Source organism: Galeopterus variegatus, unplaced genomic scaffold, assembly GCF_000696425.1.
Source record: "Galeopterus variegatus unplaced genomic scaffold, G_variegatus-3.0.2 Scaffold790, whole genome shotgun sequence".
NCBI lineage: Eukaryota > Metazoa > Chordata > Mammalia > Dermoptera > Cynocephalidae > Galeopterus > Galeopterus variegatus.
Window position 1 is genome coordinate 290293 of NW_007726901.1, and position 21168 is coordinate 311460.

General features: G+C 37.5%; 1 protein-coding gene across 1 annotated transcript; it reads left to right on the top strand.

The window, feature by feature from the left end:
• Positions 1-6946: 6946 nt before the first annotated feature.
• On the top strand, positions 6947-16155 carry AREG (amphiregulin). The gene is made up of 6 exons (XM_008572473.1): positions 6947-7058; positions 7858-8106; positions 10674-10875; positions 11861-12016; positions 14043-14154; positions 15900-16155. The coding sequence occupies exons 1-5, from the start codon at positions 6995-6997 to the stop codon at positions 14134-14136; spliced, it is 765 nt and encodes a 254-aa protein (XP_008570695.1). The 5' UTR covers positions 6947-6994; the 3' UTR covers positions 14137-14154; positions 15900-16155.
• Positions 16156-21168: the final 5013 nt, after the last annotated feature.

Sequence of the window (21168 nt, forward strand, 5' to 3'; positions counted from 1 at the left end):
ATAACTAGATTTCTACTTCCTCTTGTTCTATGAGTTCTGTACCTGTCTGTATTTTTTCATATTAAGTAACAAATACTTCTTATTATTAATTTCAGTGAACACATTCAGGAAGCTTTGGGAAATATGACACACAAAGCCCAGTTAATTTGTGGTTTCTTTGTCTCTGCCTAGGACAGACTGTACAGGAGTGGTATATACAACAAATTAGTAATTTCTTCACTTATGATATTACAAAACTTTTATTATCATTGAACTCTGAAACAAAAGCTTGTTGTGTTCATGGAAAAATACAGCAAAATCTATATATAAGATAGCTTAGCTTTGTTAAAAATGCATGAATGTTTAAAGAGATTATCTAAACTTATAACACAAATGCATCAAATATGAACTTATAACAGAAATGCATCAAATATAGATCATTACAAATACTATCATACAATTCTTAGCGGAATGTATCTGTTGTCAATTTTTAAGTAACAATAAGGGCAATGGGAGAGTTTGACAACTATGAAAAACTGGTCATCATACAATATATCAGTGTGCAATAACTAGAGTGACAAAATATAAAATAAAATACTAGAAAACAAGGAAAGTGTAGAAATGAATTATAGAAAGGTTAAGTACAAATAAAGTGTTTTTGGAAATGATTTTAAAAAATCAAGGATATAATTGTTTCATGACTATAATTGGTAGATCATACAAAACTTTCATTGGACTATGATCACTTCAATTACTTGACTTTAATATATTATTTTTCTGAAATGATAAAATGCCAAATCTTATCCTGAAATTATAAATTTATACAGAATTAATAGCATCCTAATTTACTGTATGATGGTTTCAGATACCCTGTTCTCCGGTATTGCATTCAGAATTGAGTTAGTTAGGATTCTTAATAATTTAGTGTAGATATGGGTGAATTTATGTGATAAATTGGTTCCTGAAAATCTAAGTGCAAAGTGGTTTTTTTCATATATTCAAAACATATTTTTAGTACACTAGAGTAGTTTTCTATTATTCTTTAAAGAAATAGTATTTGAATTACTTGTAACGTGAGTTTTTAAGAGATAAAATAAGTATCTTCATTAAACTGAGCACACATGCCTTAGACATGGTAGGCTTCCTGTTGAAATGAATTTCTTTATGATTCACATTTCCAGCAAAACTCCCATATACATAAATGTGTGGCCCCACCAGTTTACAATCTCTCTGAATGCAGGAACTTTAATTTTCTTTTTCTTTCTTTTTTTTTTTTTTTTAACATACGTATCCCCGAGAGGAGTGATTCATAATCAGCGGTGCACATCAGAATTTTCTTGAGAGTACTCTAAAAAATATACAGGCCTGGCCCCTATCCCAAATCAAAGATGGATAAAGGAGATGAAAGAAATGTACACACATTTTGAAAAAGTTCTCAGGTGATTCTGATCAGCTTATTCCTTTAACAGCTAAAGAAAGCTCTCATCTAGCAGTACTCAGAGGGGTGTATGAGAAATGACTAGTGAAATGAATTCCTAAATTCAATGTCCTAAAATTCTCCACATTTTTGAGGTTCAATTCAAAGCCTGCATCTGTTCAGCATCTCTTATTTTTCCTACCCATGCCTATCTCTACATATCCGATCTTTCACATTGTCCTCACCTGTTTTTTGTTGCTATAACAAAACACGAAGGACAAGTTTATAACAAAAGAGGTTTATTTTGGCTCATGGAGCATAGGAAGTCCAAGATCAGGCATCAGTTCTGGTCAGCTTCTGGTGAGGGCCTCTTTCTGCATCATAACATGGCAAAAGACATCACAGGGCCAGAGAGCCAGACAGGCTTTTATAGCAGACCCATTCTCATGATAATAAACCCTCTCCGTGGTGGTAACCTATCGCAGGGCTACGGCTAGGGTCTGGAGCTCACAGACTCCTTGAGCCCATTCACAAACCCTTCACATGCAGGTCTACAAGCTAGGTAACAGGAAAAGGTCCTTGAAGCCTTGGCTGAAGAAAGAATAGTCTTTATTCAGCACACCCACATCTAAGAGCTAGGCAGTCCAAAGATAATTGAGCAGCTGCCGGCAAAATCCAAAGGAAAACTGAGCAGCTGCCAGCAAAGTAAATATGCTCTATTTCTAGACATGAGCTCTGTCCAGCCACAGCTTCACACACTGAAGAACACACAAGAATAGCAACAAGCTAAAAGTATGTGGGTGCCCATGTGCACTAACTCAACCCCCACACAATTTGTTTACAAAGGATGTGCTGCACCACCCCCAACTGGACCAGAGGCAAGGGGGCCTGACTAATCTACTCCATTTTCCTCCCATCTATTAACTCTTTAAAACATTAATCCGATGGATTAATCCATTCATGTAAGCACAGTGCTCATGACCCAATCACCTCTTAAAGACCCCACCTCTTAATACTGTTACATTGGGGATAAATTTTAACATGAGTTTTAGGGGGAATAAACATTCAAACCATAGCACACATTTACTGTTCAGTAGAATACTTCTCTTCATTTTGTCCTGCCATCTTTCTCCTCTGGACAGAAACTGAACTACTTAAGTGCAGGGTTGTCTTGTACTTTGCACCATCTCCCTCTAGCCCAAGTCCTCTGCATCACATATATTGTTTTCTTCCTCACACTTCTCACTACCTAATATTTTATGTATTGTTTCCCTATATTTTATCCATTACCCCTTAATAGAATGAGGTCCTTAAAAACAAGGACATTGTGACTTATTTGAAGTCTATCTTCAGTGCCTAGTTCTCAAAATATTATTGATGAACAAATGAACTACCTAGAAGATTCACTTTTTGTGTGTGAAAGTAGTTAGTTTTATAATACATTTACTTAGTTTCAGTTGTCATCAAATCATCTGCTGCCTTTAACCCTCTCTGCTCTGCAGAGAGTCCTTGCTCTGCAAAAGTCATAATGTTAAGGCTATAAACAGCAAGCAATTTGACCTTACTTATATGTCAAGGTACCAACAACCAAGTTCAGCTAAGGCTTCTTTTTTTTTTTTTTCCTTTTTGTCTTTTTTACTGACCAGCAACGGGATCGCAACCCTCAGTGTCGCGCCCGCACCGCGCTCAGCCAGCGAGCGGGAACTGGTCTCCACATGGGATCCAAACCCTCGGCGGGAGCGCTGCCACACTCCCAAGCGGCGCACTCTCCAGTGCGCCACCGGGCCGGCCCTGAGGCTTCTTTTTGAAGAAATTAAAAGTTATATATTCTTTAGCATGGGTAAATTCTAAGATGAAAAGTAGAAAATCATAGACATCTAAATGGATCTAATGCATTTATTAATGATTATTTATTAATGAAATGTTACTTATATGATGGAGAATTTCTTAATTGTGGTTAGGGGTTCTTGTGTTGATTCATAAAAATGATTATAATGTAGTGTAAAAATGATAATTTAATACTCATATCCTGGGACTATCTGTAAGAACTTAAAATCAATTATACGAACATAGTTTTGGCAACGTTTAGCAAATCAAAGTGAGATTGTTTTCACTATACATCAGAATTATTATCAGGATCCAGATAGTAGGCACTAAAATGAGTGGTTGGTTAGGAGCATTTTTCCTTAACCTTATACATAGATGAGGAAGCCATCAATTTATCAGGATAATTCTACTCAAATTTCTTAAATTTTTTTCCTTCTTGTCTCAGCTTAGCATGCAAAATGTAAAGAATTCCACATTTACACGGGATTGGTTTCCTACTCATGCACATATTGCAGAATGCCATGACACATCAGTAGTTGCTCCAATGTCATGACTATGATGACACCACTATGATGCTACCCTATGATGCACCATAAAATGTCCAAAATGATTAGTCCTAATGTGAAGTAGATACAAAGTTCATGGCTTTGAAGTATGGAAGGAGATTACTTCACTTGCTCTCTAAGTAGCTCCATTTGTGAGTCATGTAGTTCTTCAGTGTGATTAGTATAGTGTAACTATCATAATGTCAAGGTTAATAATGATAGTAACCATTTATTGAGCACTCACCATGGGCTAAGATCTGTGCTACTTGTTTTTGTATCTTATCTCATTTGATCTGCTTAAGAGCAGATAGATATCTTTATTTCTGTTTTCAGATGAGGAATCTGAGTCAAATATTAAGTAACTTAATATGTGGTGGAATTTGTATATGAAAACCCAAATTGATCTGAATCTAAAGCTCATGCTATGCACTAAGCCATTCTTCTCCTGTGATCTAGGTTATATACTACATCAATGTAAATTATCACTCTAAATTTCCAACTAGCAGATAACTAAGTAATTTCCAGTGTGAGGAGCCCACTTTCATATCAAACAGAAAGTGAAACATTTCTGATGACAGATATGCACAAATTTCATTCACTTCAATAAGAAGAAAGAGTAAGAAAATGGGAAGAACAGGGCTTAACAAAAATGAAACCTGTGAGAGCGGAAAGGTGTTAACAGTGTAGACCAACTGCCTGAACTCCAAACAAAATTTCCACCACTATCTTTTTTTTTTGGTGTCCTAGCATGTCTGAAATGTCTTTATTTGGTATAGAATTCTAGGTACGAAATTGTTTTCCTTTGGAAATTTGAAGGCAATTGTTCCACCACCTTCCAGTGTTGGTAATGCCACCCTGCCAACAATGACTCCTGATCCTTTGTTGATAGCATGTCTTTTTGCTCTGGGAGCTTTTAGAATCTTCTCTTTATCTTTGACATTGTGAAATTTCAAGAGGATATACAACTGTGGATCTTTGCTCATTCCCCCAGCCCAGTTCTCAGTGAGTGCTTCCTTTTGAAGGTCTGTATGTTAGTTCATCTCTGGGGAGTTTTCTTCTGTTATTCCTTTGATAATTTCATCCTCTCAGATTTCCTTGTTTTCTCTTTTTGAGTTGACTATTAGATGGATATTGGTATCCCTAGACTGATTATCTTCATTTCTCAGTTTTCCTCTCACCTTTTCCATCTCTTTCCCTTTTAATCTATCTTATGGGATATACTTCCTTGACTTTTTCTTTGGCTCTCTCTATTGAATAACCATCTTTTGAAAACTGTGGGCAAGTCTCTGAATCTCTCTGAATCACAATTACCTCATCCACCAAAAAAGGTGAGAGTGCAAGCCCCTACTTTACCCTGGAATGGGCAATGACACTTTCCTAGCCTTATTTCCTACATTTGGTCAGACCCTTCTTTCCAAATAAACTTTGTGCTGGGAAGGCCTTTGAGGCAACCTCTCTGATTTTCCACAAAGTTTTGCATAATACACACAGGCAAAATTCAACTGCATACTTGTTTCCCATGGCACTTTGAACCTTTCTTATTATCTGATATATTAGAATTACTTATCTATGTACATGGTCCAACACCACTGAGCTTCTGGAGAACTGGGAGCTGGTCATTATTTAATCTCCCTCTTTATTGTCCCCCCTTAAAAAAAAAAAAACCAAAAAACAAAACAGGCGGCTTACATAAAATACACTCTCCACAAACATGAAATAGAAGGCATGATCCATGACTCTATTTCATCTTAATAAATGTATTATTATTATTAATTATTTAGACTACTCACTGTGATATACCATTAAAAAGTAAGCTTTTAAAAAAATTCCCAGAATTGGGACAGATGCATTGTGACCCACATTCTTAAAAAAGGCTGTTTTATTGGAACAACTAGGGAAGAGATGATATGCATCTCCAGGACAAGGAAACTGAGAGAACAATGCTTTTTTCTCTTCCTTACGTCAAGAAAACTCCAGTTCTGCAGTTGCCACTACATCAAAGTTAGTCAAATTAAGCAGCTCCCTTCCTCCTCTTCGTTTTATCTGTTTGTCATGATAAATGTCTTACTGGGTTCTAAATGGGTCCTCAAAGGTGACCTTTTTACCTCGGGGCTTGAGAGGCACAGGCTCGCGCACTGAGAAAAATGCCAGTATGCCACCAGGAGAGATGACTCTTTTAGGCTAAATATCGTTCTCCCAAGAAACCCTCTTCAAAGAAATCCTAAATTCCTTTATCTGAGTGGAAAGAGGCAGATTTCAGGGTCAGATGAACTTGAATTCAACTCCACCTGACTCCTGCCCTAATCAGCGGTGTAAATTCCTCCTCCGCTTTTCAAAGCTGCCCTCCATCCTTCTGTAAAATGGGGAGACGATACCTACGCAGCAAGGTTATTGAGTAAAATTTTAAGCGCATTGTCTGGCAATATAAGGGGTCAATAATTATTAATTTTGATGATGGCCCTGGACGACCTAAAGAAACGGAACGGTCGGTGGTTTGAAATTCTGGCCACTTCACAGCAGTGGGTGGGCCAGGGCCACTCGCTGAAAGAGGCCAAGCCCCTCATGAGGAGGCGCGCTCTGTCATCCTCTCACGAACCTCGCTTACCTTTGTGAAAGACATCAGGCTGTCATGGCTAAATCACTCTCGGTCTTAAAGTATTTTTACATCTGATTAAACAGAACTTTTCTGTTTAATCCCCGCCCGCTGTAATGTTACGATCAACCAAAGCATATACCAAGTTTTTCTGAGAGTTTGAAACTTGGCGACTTTTGAATGGCAGGTACCGGCTCTCAAACCCCACTCCCGCTCTCGAATACCGACCGAGTAGCTGTTCCTCCTGGGAGCTAGAGGTTTCGTTTCCGCTTCCTCGCCGGCTGTCTACGCACGCTCGAGGGAGGTGCGGCCCGCCGGCCGCTTGTGCTTTTGGGGGGCGCCCCGCCTCCACCCGCGGCGTGACGTCACGGGCCGTGCTCCCGCCCCGCCCGCGCCTATAAAGCGGCAGGTGCGCGCCCGCCTATGGAATGTTCGCACACCTTGGTGCCGGCGCCCGGGTGGCACCCGAGAGGTCCTGAGGCGAGCCCGAGGCGCTGCTGCATCCACGCCCGGAGCCTGGCCGGCCTTGGAAAACAGCTACCTTCTTCCCTGTCTGCTCCGCCACCCTCCTTCGGCCGGCAGCTCCCCACCGAGTTGCCCCAGAGACCGAGACGCCGCCGCCCCGAGGGACCAATGAGAGCCCCGATGCTGCGGTCGGCGGCGCCGGTGGTGCTGTCACTTTTGATCCTCGGCTCAGGTGAGGACCTGCCGGCTCCAAACTGCCAGGCGCTTTTCCCACGGCGGGTAGAAGCTGTCGCCTCTTGAATTCTGCGGCTGCTTCTCCAAAAACACGCCCCTTTGGCGCTCCCATCTCTGTCCTGCCGCAGGTGAATCCTGTACCTCTCCCCGCTAAGGTGATTCCCCAGGAGGAAGAGAGAAGCGGGCAGGTGTCTCGGAAGTCCTGGCCAGGACGAGGGTGCGGGACAGAATCCCTGTACTTTAGTTCAGCTGAAGGAGACCTTGGAGATCATTTGATCCTAACCCTTAGTTTTACAGTTATTCTTTTTAAAATGTGAGCATGTGTTAAGAAAATCTGATATTTATATCCAGGACATATTAAAATGGGACAGGGTAGGATTCTAGCAAACATAAATGTATTTGGAATATGAAGTGATGGGGATATTTAGACACTATCAGTTGAATAATTATATTAGGATAATTTGCCTATTTGGCAGTTTTGGGGGGTTTGTTTGTTTTTGGTTTGTAACTTGGAAGATTTAATGAAGGTAGTTTTTGTTTGTTTGTTTGATGTGGAAATTAATGTAAACTACCTGGAAAAGAACCTTGATAGAAAAAACTCTGTAATGGGAACGGCTGAGCTTGCTTGTTGGCAGAATGTGAAGTTGCTTTCTTGAGTGACTCAGTCATAAACAATAGCACATGTGCAATAACTGCTTTGATATCAGAAGATAAACATTTCTGCCTAACACAGCTGACTGGCAAGAAAGGCTCCCTGCTTTACCTTTTCTTTTCTGCCCTTGTTCTTTCTTTTCCAGGCCATTATGCTGCTGCACTGGACCTCAATGACACCTACTCTGGGAAAGAGGAACCATTTTCTGAGGGCCATAGTTCTGATGGATTTGGGGTTACCTTGAGAAGTGGGATGTCCTCAGGAAGCGAGACTTCCCCTGTGAGTGAAATGACTTCTGGTAGTGCACTGTCCTCAGGGACCGACTATGACTATTCAGAAGAGTATGATAATGAACCACAAATATCTGGCTATATCGTAGATGATTCAGTCAGAGGTGAGTAGAGGATAAAGTGAAAATGTAGACTATGAGGTGTGGGTTTAGAAGAGCAAAGTTGCTTCAGAGGAAAGGCCGCTCCCCAAATTTTCAAGTGGGAGTGCTAACACATGTTTTCTGTCTATTAAATCTTATCTTCATAGCAACTTAAGTAGGAATTGTTGTTCTCATTTTACAGTTGTGTAACTGAAGCTCAAAAAGGGGGATTGTTTTGCCCAAGGTTACACAGGTAGCAAGCAGATGAGCCACAATTGCAACTCCAATCTGATTGATTCCAGATACTGTGCTCTTTCCCGTTGTGCCACATGACCGCATCTGAGAGACAGACGTAGACATTAACCATTACTATCTTCTTTGTGTCTTAGCTTTTATATCTCCTCCCTCCACATCACCCTGCCCCAAATAACTGCATTTTAACACAAACAAGAGAACAGAAGGAAGTAATGGGGCAGGAGGAATTGGACTTTAGCCTTTAAGTACTAGGTGTTGAGAAACTGGTGATGATGATGATGATGATAATAATAATAATGCCCTCTGGAAATATTAAAGAAGGACAAATATGCATAGATTTTATTTGCTAAAATCTTTATTTAACCCCAAATCCCATTTGTTGGTTAAATAATAGTGAGCCATGGTTTCTTTTGTTTTTGCTATCTGATCTTTAAAAAAGACCTTTTGCTTAAAATGAGGGTACCAAAGTAGGAGATAAATATAGTTCATTACCCTCATGTTACTTTAGAGTTTGAGGGAAGAAGAGGTCATCAATAAATCAGATCTAAATATCCCAGGAGCATCCATTATGGAGGCAGAACAAGATGGTTTAAGAGTTCTTTAAGGCCTCTTTTTTCCTGACCTGAGTTTCCTCCCCCTCTGTCTGGCTCCCAGAACTGGTGAAGATAGTGGTCCTTCAAGAACTGGGGTGAGTGGCAGGTGGGAAAAGCTTTAGTGGACACTTTACTCCCTTTCTTCTGAACTTGTGCTTTTATGTGAAGTGGGGAAAGGGTTTGTTTGTAATTCCTAGTTTTGGAGGGATAAGATTAGATCATCAAGGTGTCTACAAACTGTTCTCTCAAAGATCTTTCAAGTTGTTAACACTTCAGAAGGCCAAATAGTTAGTGGTGCAAATGGCTTGTGCTCAAAATTGCAATGCATTGTGAAATAGAGTGAAAACATTGGTTGAACTCCTTTGAAAGGCTATTAAGTTAAATGTCTGTGGGGTTAATGTCTATTGCAACACTTTAGCGTAGTGACTATTATTGTCTCTGTTTATAACTTTTAATCTATCTGACAAAGTACAGTAATATTTATTTAAAATATTTCTCTTAGAGGACCTTTTCTAACTTGTGTTTTTTTATCAGAGGAAAGTTTCAGTATAAAAATTGCATAACCACCTATTAAACATTGGTCCTAATTTGACTTTTGTTAATTATTATTAACTATTTTGTTAATTATTGTAATAACCTGCTAAAATATAATATTTATTTGTCATTTCTTTAATCACAGGGGTTCTATTTTTGATATCCTTTTTAACCTTCACTATGTTTGTAATGTTTTCTGTTTAATGGGTGTTACATGACTGTTATAACTAATAGTGTCTTCTCTTTTCATTGGATTCTGCTTGCTAATACTTGTTCAGATAAACCTATTGAGGGATTAGTGTTATTAAATGCACAGCACAAAGATAGAAAGCCCCTTCTTATCTTTAACATGAGGGCGAACTACACCTTGCATAACTGTAAGACTGAACAAAAGTTTCTATGGATCTGATGAGTTAAGACAAACCTCTGAAGCATTAACTACAAGTATTCCTGGACCCCTGTTTTCAAATAGATTAGCTACAGAAATAAGCCCCCTGGAAGGTATCAATTAATTATAATCTGTTGTAACCTGTGAGTTAGAGAAAATTAACTCTAACATGTAATTTTCAGTTTTTTTCTACCCTCAAATAGTGCTACTAATTCCCAACTATGATGGTGAGCACAAAGCCAATAAATAAAATCAACAAGTATACCCCAAGTCCCGTTTTAAGTACCATTTTAGTCAATAACATTGGTATTTTCCAAGAGAAAACATAGTATAGTGGAAAAATAACAGGTTTTAACATTCCAACACTGCCATTTGCTAGCTGATTGTCCTTGGGCAGCTTACCTGTCTGTCTTCCCTGAACTTAGTTTCCTCATCCATATCATGTGGATAACAATACATACAACTGTGATTTGGGTTTAATTAAATTAATGCTCATTTCCAAGAACTTGGTATGTATTAAAAATTCAAGAAATGTTTAAAATATTTAATGGATTTTCTTATACACATAATTCCTATTACCGATAATAATAATAATACAAATCAATTCAAAATATGTGTTAAAGGTTTTCAGGTTTTTAAGTGCACACAGCACAGATATTCTCTTTGCCCATTTATTGTGTGTATATTGTTTTAGTTAATGAGACAAACACGGCCATTATCCTCATGAGCTCCCAATGCTATGACTTCTTTCTCTTATGTCTCCAAATGATATCCAAGATTAAGAGAGACTGTTGTCAGTAAATCTTATTTTGTTTTTTTAGTTGAACAGGTAGTTAAACCCATGAAAAACAAAACAGAAAGTGAAAAGACTTCAGATAAGCCCAAAAGAAAAAAAAAGGGAGGCAAAAATGGAACTACTAGAAGAAACAGAAAGAAGAAAAATCCATGTGATGCAGAATTCCAAAATTTCTGTATACATGGAGAATGCAAATATATAGAGCACCTGAAAGTAGTAACTTGCAAGTAAGTTTTCCTAAATTATGTGGAATTCTGTATTTCTAACACTGTGTCTGAAACCCTGCTTGTAGAAACCATTTATTTTCCCAGTGTATAAACCAGAGGTCAGCAAACATTTTCTTTTTAATTTTTTTTTATTTTTATTTTTTTAAATTTTTTTGTCTTTTTCCGTGTCCGGCAACGGATCGCAACCCTCAGTGTCGCCCCCGTACCGGACCGGGACCGGCAACGGGATCGCAACCCTCGGTGTTGCCCCTGCGCCTCGCTCAGCCAGTGAGCAGGAACCGGTCTGTATGTGGGATCCGAACCCTCGGTGGGAGCGCCTCCGCGCTTCCCAAGTGGCGCATTAGCGCAGTGCGCCACCGGGCCGGCCCAGCAAACATTTTCTTAAAGAATCAGATAGTAAATATTTTAGGCTTCATATGCATATAGTTATATAACCAATCAAAATGTAAAAAAAAAAAAAAAAAAAAAAACCCACTCAGTTTTCAGGCTGTTAAAAGCCTTACAAATGGCCAGATTTGGGCTGTGGGCTGTAGTTTGCTGACCACTAGTATAAGCTATCATTTTATAATATATATTTTTAAAAAACCTCTTTTTTAAAAAAGGACCCAAAGGTATTTTTCATATGATCTTTCATGTTGTTCTAATCTCCTTCCCCCCAAAAGCTGCTAGCACATTAAATGATAGTGGCACGTATTAACTATATAATGAGCCACTGAACTCATCAGTTGGTCATAAAGGACTATAAAGAATGACAAGGTGTGTCTTCTTGGAATATCACACCCAAACTAATCTCAACTTGTTCTTATATTAATAGATCTTTGGCTAGAATGCATTCTATATCTCATGATTTTGAAATGCAAATACATGGTTGAATATATTTTTTTTTAAATGTTGGAATTAAATGTCTGTTTATGACCTGGAAAGTAAGCTTAACATATACAGAATGTTTTAGTGATTATAATTTTTAAATATGGCTTGTTTGCAGATGTTATCACGATTACTTTGGTGAACGATGTGGGGAAAAGTCCATGAAGACTCACAGCATGGTTGACAGTGACTTGTCAAAAATCGCTTTAGCAGCCATAGCTGCCTTTGTCTCTGCTGTGAGCTTCACAGCTATAGCTGTTGTTATTACAGTCCAGTAAGTATGGCATGACTTAAAAATTCCTAATAAAATAATGGCAGGTTAATTTTTTTCAGTATTCTATCACACGCTACTATCATATTTTAGAAGAATTATTCTATCAGTGGCATGTGATCTTTGGTTTATATCCTTACACTTCATTGACAAAAATCACAGAATATGGTCAAAATTTTATTACTTTGGCCACCCTTAAAACTTAATATGTAAAGCCCTTTTTCAGAAGATCTAAAATTTTTTGAAATTAAAAATTGATGGTTTTCTTTCATGTCATATTTCTGCTTATGGTTACTTTCAAACCTCTGAAAGTGCTGGTATCTTCTGTGAATATCTTAAGCTTAAGCAAGCCTTCCAGAAGCTAATTAAGGCCTGGTACATAGATCAGATGTGCTGCTTTGGTACTAAAACTCACAAAGAACTTTAAGTCAGTAGCCAAGAAGAGGTACGTCTTCTGCTCATATTAGAATGCAAAAGTGTGAGTTAGGAATTTCATAGCATGGTACTAATTCACTTAGAGCTTATGCCTGTCTTGTTATTGCCAAATACAAAAGTATGGGAACTCAAATAATATAAAAACATTTCCACCCTATGACATGATGTAGAAAACAAGGACAATTCTGTCACTGTTTCCCTCCAGCAATATCTTCCCTCTGCTCATAATAACAGATCACACACTCCACTTCATGACCAATGAATGTCAGAACTAGACTGTTGCAGGTAGTAGGCACTGACAGGTTCTGATCAAAATGGCATTGTCTGTCAAACAGAAGTCACTAAGTAAGGGAAGGTGGGGGAGGGCATGAATGGCTCTATGATGACTCAGGTGCTACTAGAGCTTGGGAAAAGCAATGGACACATTATTCTAATTTTAGGTCTTGGTAAATTACTTTAGCAACTGGACTGTGTACAGGAGCTACCACTACTGCCATTCAGGAAACAAGGGGTTATCTTCTGCCATTGTTTACTATTATTTTAAATTCAGTTCAGATAGTGATAAAATGACACATTAAAAAACTGTTTTGTCATGCACATAAAGTTTGATGTGTGGTTTAAAATTGTTTTGCACACCCTAGAGTTTATTCTGGCCTTCTAGTACCTCAAGCCAGATATGCAAATGTGTTTAGGAAAGATACCCTCAGACAAACCATTATTATTTGACATAGAAGGATAGAAGAAAACAATTTCTAGTTAAGGAAAATGTTTTGCAATAATTAAACTTATAATTATTCAACTTGAAATATTTCATAATTTTCTGGAAAACTGTGAGAAGACTTTGTCGTGTCAGCACTGAAAATTAAGCAGCAACTTTTCTCCTTTTTGCCTATACTGTCCTTGCATTGGAAACATCTAACAAATGCTAAGGTGCAGTTTCTGGTTTTTTTCTTTTTTTTCTTTCATAATTGAGGTGAGTTTTCTTCAAAAATCACAACAAAAGAAAAGTTCTTATGATTTAATGATAATATTTAGTAGATGGATTAAAGTTCTATTAAAAATAGAATTGCTTATACAACACCAAGAAATTTTTAAACCACTGAATTTTAAAAATAGAAACTAGCAACAAATGAAACTATAAGAAAATATGTGTACTTAAAAATAAAGCCCAACTTGTTTTGGAAGACTGTTTTAAAAAATTCTTATCATTTAAATTAGATTATGCTAGCATAAAGTCTTTTTATGGTAAAACTATACTATTGTCTTCCCCTCTAGTTGTACACAGCAGCTGTGCAAAGTTCTGCAGAAAAAACACATGGATGTGTTCCATGCCTTCTGAAAGTTTGCATCTCAATACACATTTATTTAAATTTCAGTCCCCTGGAAATGTGTTTATATAAAGTCAACATAAATGCCCCCTTAATAAAAAATATTGGTACTATTTTATAGCTGGGTTTAGGTTTTGGTTTAATGTCAAATACAATGCTTAGTGGTCTATAAGGACTCATGAAAAGGAGCTCTATATGCATGAAAATCCCTGTCAATGTATAGATGAATAAAACTTTGATAATGTAGAATGTCTTGTTCTCTAAAGGCTTCGAAAACGATACTTAAGAGAATATGAAGGAGAAGCTGAAGAACGAAAGAAACTTCGACAAGAAAATGGAAATGCACATGCCGTAGCATAACTGAAGATAATATTACAGGTTTGAGTTTTAAATGATATCTTTAGGTCATATCCTATATTTTGAAAAACATAACACTCTATCTCAGGAACAATGAGGAATGTGTTCTTCATTATGGATCCACTAAGAACAATGGCTATACTAAAATGCTGTTCTTTGAATATGAGATGGAGTTCGATATTGAGAATGAACTGCGTGCTTACTCAGTATTATAAGGGATATAAACATGAGACACCAATTCTGTTCCCAAAGAACTTAATGTTTACCAGATAGGAAAAAAATATGTAAGGATCCAGAATACTAGGGGAAATAAAGTAAGTGTCATAAGAAAGGAACCCATGGAGTATGAGGAGTTTCCAGTGAAAGGTAGAATCTGGTGAGATGCATTTAGGGAGCAGGAACGAATGTGTATTCAGGATGGCATTGGAAGTGAGCCTTAGAGGACTGATGAGATTGAGACAAGCAATTATGTAGGGAAAGGAAGGCTGATACTGAGAGATGGAATAGATCATTTTAACAACTTGTGAAAAACAGCCTAGTTCAAAGGAGTGTTTGGGGAGATAAGGTCATAATGACAGGTTGAGCTCACATGGTGGAGAGCCGAAGTTAGGATGCTCACACTAAAAACAGGAGGAAGTGGAGACAGTAGGTTGAATATTCTTTTAAAGAAAGGAAGTAGAAAGGGAGGGAGGGCACAAAGTTGAGAGAAAGCTTGGTAAAAATATCTATATTTATTTTTTATAAAGAGGGAGAGCTGAGCATATTGTAGGTAGAAGGTAAGGTGTGGAGAGATATTTTATTGATAATAAAAGTGAGCGGCTAATAAAGAAAACTCCCACTGGAAGAGGGAGGCAAGGAGATCAAATACACATTTAAAGTCAGTCAGGGGAAGAAACTTCTTTACTGAGACATTCAGGAAATATGATGTCATATACATAAGTCATCGCTTTCCTAACTTCAATGGGTTTAAGAGTAACTTAAGATGCTTGGTAAATATGTATATTCCTAAGCTGAACCCTAAATCTCTTGAACCAGAATTTCCATTTTTAATGTGTAGTCCAGATGGTTCTAATGCTTGGAGAACCACTACATTTAGCACTGGTCTAGTAAAGATATTATGTTCTTAGCCTATTACAGAATCAGCTCAGTAAGTCATGAAATGGATAATTATCCATATCAATGCTGTACTCAGCATTTATTGCATCAAAATTTATTAATGTATTGGCTTAATGTGCTGAAGCAAAGACCACCGACATGACTATGGGTGGATTTGGGGTTATTTAGTGCATTGAGATTTCTCAGTGTAGGTCTCAGAATGATTTTAGGAAAAGGAATATGCTGTGCTGGCACATGATGGCTGTCCATTAACTGGTAGCTACTATTATTATGCTGTGGTACTAATTATCCTAAATTAACTGTATATCATAAATACACTGAGCCACTTAATTCTTGTTTTTAATTATGTCCACTGCATAGATTTCGTTAGGAAAACTATTTCTCATGATTGTTGCTGCTTTTTTATTAAGCAGAATTTGATGCCACAGGTTTGAGCATATGCCATTTTCTAAGTAGGCACATAAACAAAGCAAATGAGAAAGAGGAATTCAAGCCAAAGTGATAGTTGGTTTCCGAAAAACTCTTAGCATTTCTCATAAGACATTCTAGGAAAAGAAAAACTGACAAATTCTGATTCATGATTATTATTTGAAATTTTCTGAAAACTATGTTGGAATTGAACTTATCGCTAATGTTTTATTTTCTCACAGGATATCAGATCGGAGTCACTGCCAAGTCACAACCATACATGATGAGTTCATCCTCTTTTCAGAGGATTAGAAGAAAATGGAACCTTTTGGTTCTGATGGTTTTAAACTTTCAATTGTCACTTTTTATGCTGTCTTATTTCTGTACATAAAGATGCATGGAGACAAAAGTATTTTTTCAAGTTGTAAATAATTTATTTAATATTTAATGGAAGTGTATTTATTTTACAGTTCATTAAACTTTTTTAATCAAACAAATTGAGAGTTTGAATGTTAGTTTTGAGATTGTAAGACTCCAGGGCAATTTTCTCCTAACACTTGATTATTTAAGAATAATTTCCTCCCCTTTTTTACTGTTTTTCTGTTGATTTTTTAAAACTTATTGCTTTTCTTAGAAAACACTCTTAATGGGAAAATTATAAACTAGAGTCACTTAGTCCTCCCACAAACACTAACAATGCTTATAATAATAATCCAAAACAGGCCTTTTTTATTCCATGTGGAACTTATACCAAGTTCTGTTAAGTATAAAAGAATCTAGACTCAAGGTGTGGCACTCTCTGTTACAGTAGACATGTAGTATAAAAGAAAGTAAACCCACTGTCCATCGCTGTGATCACCATAGACAAAGAGACGAGAATAAGTTTGAAAATTACAAAAGTGGAGTTTCAAGAGAACCAGGATTTACATCTGAGACTTCTTTCCCTAATGTTATGACATGAATGTATGAAGCATCAAAAACCCACTCTTTCCTCCCCTTGCTACTGTTTTTTTTTAAATAGTCTTTTAAATAAATATATGTGTGTATTTGTGGCAGATGCTCCTTCAAGAACATTAAGGTTATGGGGGTCACCCACAGACTGGTGCCTGGCTGATCAACATAGTGCAAAATGAAACAACCTTTGTAGCATATGGGGAAATATTTTGAGAAAAGTAATAAGCATAACACCAGCAGTCATCTCAGAGAACTTCATGAATGAAAGGTGCCTTACACATCAGCACTTTCATCTGTCTCTGGCATACCACTTACCATGTCCTTCCCCAGTGATCCTCTAACCAACTGGCTCCCATGCTCAGCTGCACATAATCATCACTTGAGGGATCTTAAATGTCTAAGTACCCAGCCTCCCTTCCCAGAGCTTCTGATTTCAATGGGCTGAAGTGAGGTGTTGCCATCTGTAATTTTCAAAAGATCCCTAGATGTTTCCTGTATGCAGCCAGTGTTGAGAACCTCTGGTTAAACTCTGCTTGAACGTCTTCAGCACACACATTCTGCAGCTTTGTCACTGAATATTTATTGCAGATGATTCAAATATAGAGCTAGGGATACAAGACAGAAAAGCCTGGACAGTATAGCAAATAACTGGCCAACGTGTGCATGCTCCAGGGATCTGTGAGCGCCCAGGAAGCTCTCACCTAGCCTGGCCTGAGTGAATTAGGGAGTGCTTCCTGTAGAGAGACTACTCGAGATTGTACTTGAAGAGTTAATGTGGGTTATGGAAAGAAGATTGTTATAGGCATAAGCAAAATTACAGTGTCACCAAACAATATGACCGGAAAGGGAAAATACAGAAAATAGTTCAGTATTATTGAAACAAGCGTGAGGTCAAAAGAGGCTATAAGGAAGCTGGGGTGTAAGGGCGGGGTCACCCAGGGCCTTTACTATAGGCCAAGGGAAGCAATTCCAGCCACTTGATCAGAAGTAGAAACTTGATCAGATTTGTATTCCAGGTAAGTCATCATCAGGCCACTGTGTGGGGGAAGGTCTTGAGCCAAGTCAAAAGCTCAAAAGATTAGCTTGGAAGCAGCTGAAATACTCCAGGCAAAAAAGAAAACACATGAAGCTGGGAAGAGAAACTCGACATGGACTTCCAGTTTTAATTACAGATTAAAAACACACAAAGTGATTTATTATAAAAACAAGGATGAGAGTAATGAGATAGAGAAGAAATCTAGGATGACCCTCAGGTTCTGGGCTTCAGTGGCTAGGTGGCTGATGACATCATGGTTTAAAGTAGGGAATTCCTTGAACTGGCTTGTTGAATATTTTAGAAGAGAAGCATGGCTTTTCATTTATCCTTGACTGAAGAATGCCTCTTCTCTATTTTGTAAAGTTGTCTTTTATAAATCGTAACAGATTTATGAGGAAATAAGTACCAGCCTGGCTAGTTAGTCAACTGAATCATCCCTGTCCTCACCTCACATGCAAGTATGACGAGTTCTGCTCTGGATCTGCTGCGCTTGAGGTGTTGGGAGGTATCCAATAAGCAGAGGTACAAGTCTGAAGTTCAGGGAGGGAAAAATTATAGATTGAGAGCTATTAAAATATATTTGGTAACCGAAGCTACAAAAGTGCCCAAGATTACTAAAGAAGGCTATCATGAGTCAGAAAAATATGTTTGTATTAGGACATCTTCTCAGTAGTCACCAAACATTTGGTGGTGACTACTATAGCCACTGTAAAGATTCTAGGCACTTGCCTGCTGCTATTCCACGTACCTTTCTAGCCCTTAAAAGATTATGGAATTATTACAATGGAATAGAAGGAAAAAACTACTACATTTATTATAATAATCATCATCACTGTCTCAAGTTTATTGAGTTCTTTGATATCTCATGGACTCTTCTAAGTGCTTTACACCTAACTCATCTAATCCGCACACTTCCTTAGAAGGTAGATACGTTTTATAGATACGTAAAGCAAAGCTCAGAGAGATTAATTAACTTGTCCATGATCACACAGCTAGTAAATGACAGTGTCAGGCTGTCTGGCTACAGAGCCGATACACTTAAACTTCCTTCTCTGTTGCATTTCTATGTGCATACCAGTTAGTGTGGTTTTAACTGCCACTCACTAATAAGATACTTTAATATCTGGTTTATATCTTTGAGACTCAAATAAGATAACACTTTTTTTAACTACCTGTTCTGCCTCCACAAAATTTCCCAATCTATACCCTACTTTATCATCTCTTAAAATATGTCCCATGCCTAATTCATGACATGCACACACTGAGTTATAAACAGAGATGAGAACATATCAGCCAAATAAATCTTGGAGAGACACAATTAAAGCTGGATGCTACTCTTTAGCCAAAATAGTGACTCCACGTTCTGAAAAGGCTTTTAATTAATTAGATAGCATCTATGTATATGTGTTTTGCTTAAGAGAAAGGTAATTTATGAAGTGCTGGTTAGATTAGGTTGGAATATCAGCATTCTTTCTTGTAGACAAACCGACTAATTATAGGAGTTGATAAAAGACATTTCGTTTTCCCTTTTTTTTCCATTCATAATCTTAGAAGCTAAAAATGTAGAGTCAAATTTAATTCCAGATTGCCTTCTGGCAGGTTAAATAAGGAACATGTAGCAACAACTCTCGTCTCCTCCCTGGGCATCTCCAGCACTGTGGCACCTTGTGGGAGGAGCGTCATATCACAGCCAGGTCATTAAGAGCTCCTCACTTTAGGACTTTATCTCAGGGAACAACTGATATTTGTTTTCTATATTTGCCTGTGTTACGTCTGAAGCTTTGGAGCTTATTCTGTATATGGAAAATCTACTTTGTAGCTCAAGAATCATCAAATTCTGTCTGGCTTATTTCACCTTAACTATCTCCTCTTCCAGGATACTTTTCTCCCCTCCCCTATTTGCCCCCAGGCTAGGTAAAATTTCCCTATTACATACTCTTACAGCACTTATTAATATTTCAATTAAATATTTGCATAATTTCTTGTTTAATATCTTTTTCTACTGGCCTATAAGCTCCTAAGGACAGGGACTGAGTCTTTTTCACCAGTCAATAAATATGTGTTAATAGAAGAATGAATGATTAGAAATAATCATCATTTCTTCTAATAACTGTCGTTACTGCAGAAAGTATTTCACAATGGGAAAGAATTGTATGGGTTTGAAACACTCAAAAATGCTTTTACTCACTAGCAAAAAAACCTTGTATAGGTTATGGAATGATGATGATAACTTCTCAATGGACTTTATACCAATTTATTTAAGAGCGTGTAAAAATTATGCACGATTTTCAGTTAGTTTTCATGGGCCCCACTTGGCCGTTTTATTCGGGGGAAGTTTCTCGTATTTGAAATTGTCCGATATTAGACACTCCTTCCTTTTTTTTCTCCTTAATTTACATGATCAGTATCCTTTAAGTGTTAACTGCATGAAGAAGATTGTGCCAAATGAGTTGAATGTGAAGATAAATAGTCTGCCTCCTAAGAGCTAGAACATGTGAAAGGCATTTCAAGAGGAAATTCAACAGTCCCAATGAAGTACAGGCTTGGTAGGAATATGGTTACTAGGTAACAGTGGAGAAAGTGACCAATATTTAGCTTGAGAATATTATCCATTTATCCCCATATTTTTCTTTTTAATCTTTCCTATATTTTTAGTAATACACTTGATAACTTGCATACAGTTGGCACCCAAAATACATATGCAGACTAAGTTTTCATTTCCCCAGAAGCAGATTCTTGAGACTAGGATTTGAGATCATGTAGTTTATTTGGGAAGAGAGGCTAAAATGGAAGGAAATAATAAAGGATGTATTATCAAGCCAGTTTTCACTCTAGGCAACTAGAGCTTATCCTTCTAGGGAAACTCTGGGAGACAATATAGAACATACAGCTTAGAGTTAGCCCACACAAGGAGTAAGGGAAGTAGAGTTTTTATCCACAAATTTTCATCAATCGTTGGTTAAGAGCTGCTGCTAGGGCGGGGGAGATTAACTTGCTGGAAGTTCAGGCTTGCCCCATGCATAGGCAAAATGAACTGCAGTGGCAAGAGAAAGTCCTCAGGCACTAAGACTGCATAGTAGGTAGGACCAGTGTGCTTAGAAATAGTAATGGCCTGTTTTATAAATCTGGGTGCTCCAACATTGGGTGCATACATATTTATGACTGTTATGTCTTCTTGATGCATCAGTCCTTTTATCATTATGTAGTGACCCTCATTGTCTCTTTTTATGGTTTTTAGTTTAAAGTCTATTTTGTCTGATATGAGTATAGCTACTCCAGCTCGTTTATCTTTTCTGTTTGCTTGGAAGATCTTTTTCCATCCTTTCACTCTTAATCTATGTGAGTCTTTATGGGTGAGAGGATTCTCTTGTAGGCTGCTTATAGTTGGGTCGATCTTTCTTATCCAGTCAGCCAATCTGTGTCTTTTGATTAGTGAATTTAAACCCTTGACATTAAGGTTTGTTATTGAGAGTTGTTTCTTTATTCCTAGCATTTAATTATTTTTATGATTTTCTTGAGTG